Here is a 5339-nt window from a genome sequence, read left to right on the forward strand (position 1 = left end):
ATTTGTTTTAAGTTATTTATTTTACAAAAAAAAAAAAAAAATTATTCTAACAATATCAATTATATCGAACATATAATTAACCCTAACAGTATTGACAAAAGGCAAATGCTAAAGAAGGTAAAAAAAGTGTTATAAAATTCATTAAATTTATCGACAAAAGTCACAGAATGATAATGGACCATCGTTAAATCAATAATGATAGAAAATTTTAATTTTAAAATTTTATTTTAAAGAGAGTTTTAATGATATGGTAAGAAGAAAAAATAAAAAAATAAATAAAAATATAGGCATACATATCATATCATATATGTGATGTTTTTAGAAGTTGGTAAAAAGTTAATTTTTGACTTTTACCAAGCTTTTTAGTTTTTTGAAAAGTGATTTGAGAAGTTGGTAAAAGATTATTTTTGAATTTTTGGTTTAATATTTGTTTATGGTGTCAAATCAAATTAAAATAACCAAAATACCCTTATCCAACATAAGAAATTTACTTTTTCACTTTTTTGTCATTGGTCCCAATTTATAATTTCACACTTGCATTTTTATGGCTCCCCAAATGAATTTTGTTGTGTTTTTGGCTGCTAGCTTTTTTTCCCTTTGATAAAAAACGTGACTTTTTACAAAACTTCCCAAAACGGCACTACGAATCTCACTTCTTGCCACATAATTAAAACTTTCTATAAAGTTTCAAAATTAGAGCTATTAATCTTGGCACTGGCTTTGGTCCAGTCCAAGATGGGACTGGACCGTGCTGTTGGGCCTGTGGGGGCCACCACGGGTCCCGTTTTAATAATCTGAATCATTCAATGTGTAGAACTCGTCGAGTACTATATGCCTGTAAAAAATCACATTGATCGGATATCGATAGTTATGTGAACAAAATAATTTTTTATCAACCGTTAATTGTTTTACCGTCGATTTTTTTTATACAAAACTGATTTTATCACATAGCTATTGATATCCGATCAACGTGATTTTTTACAGACATGTAGTACTCGACGAGTTCTTCACATTGACGATTCGAATTATCAAAACAAACCCAAAAAATAAGCCCCATAAACCAAACTGAACGGATCGAAACTTGATCTCAACTTGAGACAAGCTGGACCCATTAACCTTTATTCCTAGTGAAATATTGATTTTTCCAAGCTAATTACTTTGTCCAATCATTCAGAAAAGACAAGGGAGATTTTTACACTTGGAAGAAGTAGAGATAAGCCAAGTGTAAATTACTTGTTGGTCTTAGTTAGTTGGAGATTTTCAAGGACCGAACTTGTATTTATAAGTGAGAGAGAATCATAGAAACCAGAAGAACCATTGAGAGAGAGAGAGAGAGAGAGAGAGAGAGAATGGTATTGTTGGACAAGCTTTGGGACGATGTGTTAGCCGGACCACACCCTGACCGTGGTCTCGGCAAGCTCAGGAAGATCAAAGGTGCTTCTTTTCTTTTCCTTATTCTTCTTGTGTTTTTTTACTGTTTTTAATTATTCATGCTTATTGAATCATCTAAAAAAATTATTAAAAATTAATTCCAACGATTGTGAATATCTTAGAATAAAAGTTTGAAATTTTTTGATATAGAAAAACATAGTCCGTGCTTATACTGGCTTGGAGTTATTTGGTGCAATTTATTTGAATTGCTTATATTTTTATTTATTTATTTTGGGAATTTATATCGAGTTGTTTGGTGCCTTTTTTATTTATAACTTATTAGATATAAAATAATTTTAAAAAATAAATTAAAAAGAATAATTATTTAAAAGTTGAAGATGTGGTTTTTTTAACTTCTGTATCTAATTAAATCTAAAATAAAAATCAAATTTCAAGGCAAACCCTCCACGATATTTTTAGATATCATTTTCTACCGTAATTCATACGCACACAGCGAAGTTATTCGCACATCATCTCAACCATTAATTAGTAGGTGTCTCATCTGAATATGATAGGAAGCTTAACAATAATTATTCAATAATTTTGGAACATTTCAAATCAATCATTAATTACTTAAATTAATTACTTAGTTTCATGTTGTTTATTCATCTCTAACATAATCGTGAGTTTTTACGTTTTTCTATCAATCAAAATTTTATAAAGCACCACGTGTTCATATTTCGAAAATAATAAATAATTACTTTTCTTCTTTCAAAATAAAAAAGTTAAAAAAAAATTAAAAAATTAACTTTTAATTATCTTTTCAAAACATCCCAAAATAAATAGTAGAGGAATGATGGTACATTATTGGATGGTCATCTTGCTCCGTGGTCTCATGTGGGGTCTCCATATCAATAAATATGTGTGATATTGAATTTGTTTGGTACAATATACTCTAAGTTAAAAGAAAAATGTTTGGGGCCCTAATTCTGTGGCTTAAATATGGCTCAAATGGCCAAAACGACGTCGTTTTGGCTATTTTGATGTTGTTTTGTACTCAAAACGACGTCGTTTTGGCCATTTGAGCCACATTTGAGCCACAAAATTTGGGCCCTCTACCATTGCTGAAGTTAAAAATTCATAATTAAAAAGTAAAAATAAAAGAGTACTTCCCCTAATTTTAAATAATTAATATTTTTTTAATTTATTTGTATTATTTTTATCTAATAAATTAATATTCCAAATGAAAGAGTAATAATTTTGAGATCGAGACGTTATATAAATGTGATGGGTGTGTTTTTGGATTTTGGAATGGATAGATGGGGAAGGAAGGGGAAGCAAGTATCAAAGGTCATTGTCGATGCCGGCAAGTTCGTCTTCGTCGTCGACACCGACAACGCCGATGACACCGGCAACACCGTCACCAACGGCGGCGCGTGCTAAAGACAACGTGTGGAGGAGCGTGTTCAACCCTGGTAGCAACCTTGCCACCAAGGGTATTGGTTCTGATGTCTTTGACAAGCCCCAGCCCAACTCTCCCACTGTCTATGATTGGTTCGTATATCCTCTTCTATTTTTATTTTTTTTTTCCTTATGGAAAATATTGAATTTATTTATATTTTTTTTAGAGTAAATTATAAATACTCTTGAAATTTGCTTAAAATCTAAATTGTTTTAAAAATTACATTTTATTCCTTCAAATTTTTTATCACATAACAAATGAAATGATTCATTTTATTAATAAATAATTAAGTCAATTAATAATTTTTAATGATGTTAAAAATATATTTTAATAATTTTATTGTTTTATAAAAGAGTGGTTAGGAATTTTAGTTTTTCTTTTAATTTTGTAAAATAAAAAATTCTGACAATAAAGTATTTATAATTTTCAAAATTACTGAGACAATTCGTATTTTAAATAAATTTCATTAGTGTAATTGTAATTTATCCTTTTTTTTTATATAAAATAAAAGAAAACTTTGCATAGGAACAACTCAAAATAATTGTGTTTTTATGGAGATGTAAGTTTCAACATGTGTCTTATGCCACATCTTTCACTTTTCATGGGACATCAATTTTTTTTTTTTTCATTTGTATAAAAATGTAATAATTTTAAATTATTTTTATTTAAATTTAATTTTTTTCAAAATAAAAATAAAAAATATGCTTCATACATATATTTTAAAATTTTATTTAAAAAATAAGTAGAAGAGTGATTGCTGGTGAGATGTTTGACAACCGCAGAGGATGGCCAGAGGTGGTTTTAACAAGTGGTGATGGTCGGAATTGGTATAATTAACGTTGTGTTTGGATGATAGTTTTGAAAAAAAAAAATATAAATAAAAAAGAAAAAAATAAGTAAAATGATTATTTTAGTAATTTTTTGACTTTTTATGAAAATATCTATAAAAAATAGAAAGAATAATCTGATAATTTATAATAATTTTTTAATTAAAATTAAAAGCTGTCAAACGAAACGAGACTTAGGCCTCGTTTGAGAACCAGCCTATTTAGTCAAAAAAAATTAAAAAATTACTAAAAAAATCAAAAAGTCAATAACCTATACCAAAAAGTCAAAAATTTTCTTTTCTCTTTATTTTTTTGCACATTTTTTCATAAAAAATCAAAAAAGTCATCATCCTAAACATGTGTTTGGTTTGAGTTTTTTAAATTAAATTTTTTGAAAATAAAAATTGAGTTTTTTGGTTTTCGTGTTTTTTTGTTTTTAGTGAATATTTTTAAAATTTTAAATATTTTTTTTATTTTTTTAATTGCACCTTACTTAGATGTATTTAAAAAGTAAAAAATTGTAAAATAATATTTTTAAAAATTAATAAATACATAAAAATATGAAAAATATACTGAATTTTCATATTTTTTTATATTTTTGGTATTTAGTAAATTTTAAAAGGTTTTTTTCAATTTTTTTTACTTTTTAGGTATATTTATGTTAGGTATGTCTAAAAATTAAAAAAATTGCTCAAAATATTTTAAAAATTCAATAAAAATAAAAAAAATGAAAAATAAGAAAATAAAATTTTTTGAAAAGTGTTTTTGAAAAATGATAACCAAGCATGCTGATTAGTTTTTTTTAACTCATATTTTAGTCAAATAGTGAAAAAGTTATTAAATTAGTCTGTTTTCAAACGACTGGTTTAGTAAGTGACTGTTTTAGTTAAAAAGTCAAAAAATTATTAAAAAATTAAAAAATCAACGACTTATATTAAAAAATTAAAAATTTTCTTTTTTCTTTAATTTTTACACATATTTTCATAAAAAATTAAAAAATTATTAAAAAAATCTATTTCGAGACGAGGCCTTAAGATGGACATGTCTCCATGTTATCACAGGCTCTACAGTGGGGAGACGAGGAGCAAGCATCGCTGAGGTGATGAAGGTTACCGGCGCGTGCATGTAAATAGCTTCCTTATCCTTTCCTATCCAGCGTCTGCCACGTGTCGTGGTTGTTGCTGGTTTAAAGGGTATTAGGATTGGTTACGTGTCCTACCTAACTAGTTTTTGTGAATTTGATGAGTATGTTGTTTATCACTGGTACGGTTAATTATGTTGTGAGATTGAATCCTACTGTGTATGATCATCGGCCGAGCGGACGGTGGTGATGAGTTACTTTTGTTATTATAAATAAATAAAATGTTTTGTATTGTGTTCTTTCTTCTCATTATGATTATTTTGAGAGTAAATTACACTAATCTCTCTTGTACTGTGTCTGGTTGTGGATTTGAAAAGAAATTTTAAAAAAAAATAAAAAATATAGGTAAAATATGAATAAAATATGTTTAAATTTCACATATGGGAAGTAAGTTTTTTTTAGTTGTAGGATATTAATAGAGAAAAATTCTTGTATTTGAAAAAATAGTTGAGTTTTTTTATAGTTAGATGTGATGTTTGTGAGAGAAAAAGTAAAATGATTATAGGATTTGATGTGATATTTTGTTTGGGTTTTTTTT

At 27.1% G+C, this 5339-nt stretch overlaps 1 protein-coding gene across 1 annotated transcript; it reads left to right on the plus strand.

Moving 5' to 3' along the window:
- Positions 1-1117: 1117 nt before the first annotated feature.
- Positions 1118-5050, plus strand: LOC114277140 (dormancy-associated protein 1). Its single transcript, XM_028218986.2, has 3 exons — positions 1118-1434; positions 2691-2925; positions 4722-5050. Exons 1-3 carry the CDS (start codon positions 1350-1352, stop codon positions 4756-4758), a joined length of 357 nt encoding a protein of 118 aa, XP_028074787.1. The 5' UTR covers positions 1118-1349; the 3' UTR covers positions 4759-5050.
- The last annotated feature ends 289 nt before the right edge of the window (positions 5051-5339 follow it).

Source organism: Camellia sinensis, chromosome 9 (assembly GCF_055761805.1).
Source record: "Camellia sinensis isolate YWXY chromosome 9, ASM5576180v1, whole genome shotgun sequence".
Taxonomy (NCBI): domain Eukaryota; kingdom Viridiplantae; phylum Streptophyta; class Magnoliopsida; order Ericales; family Theaceae; genus Camellia; species Camellia sinensis.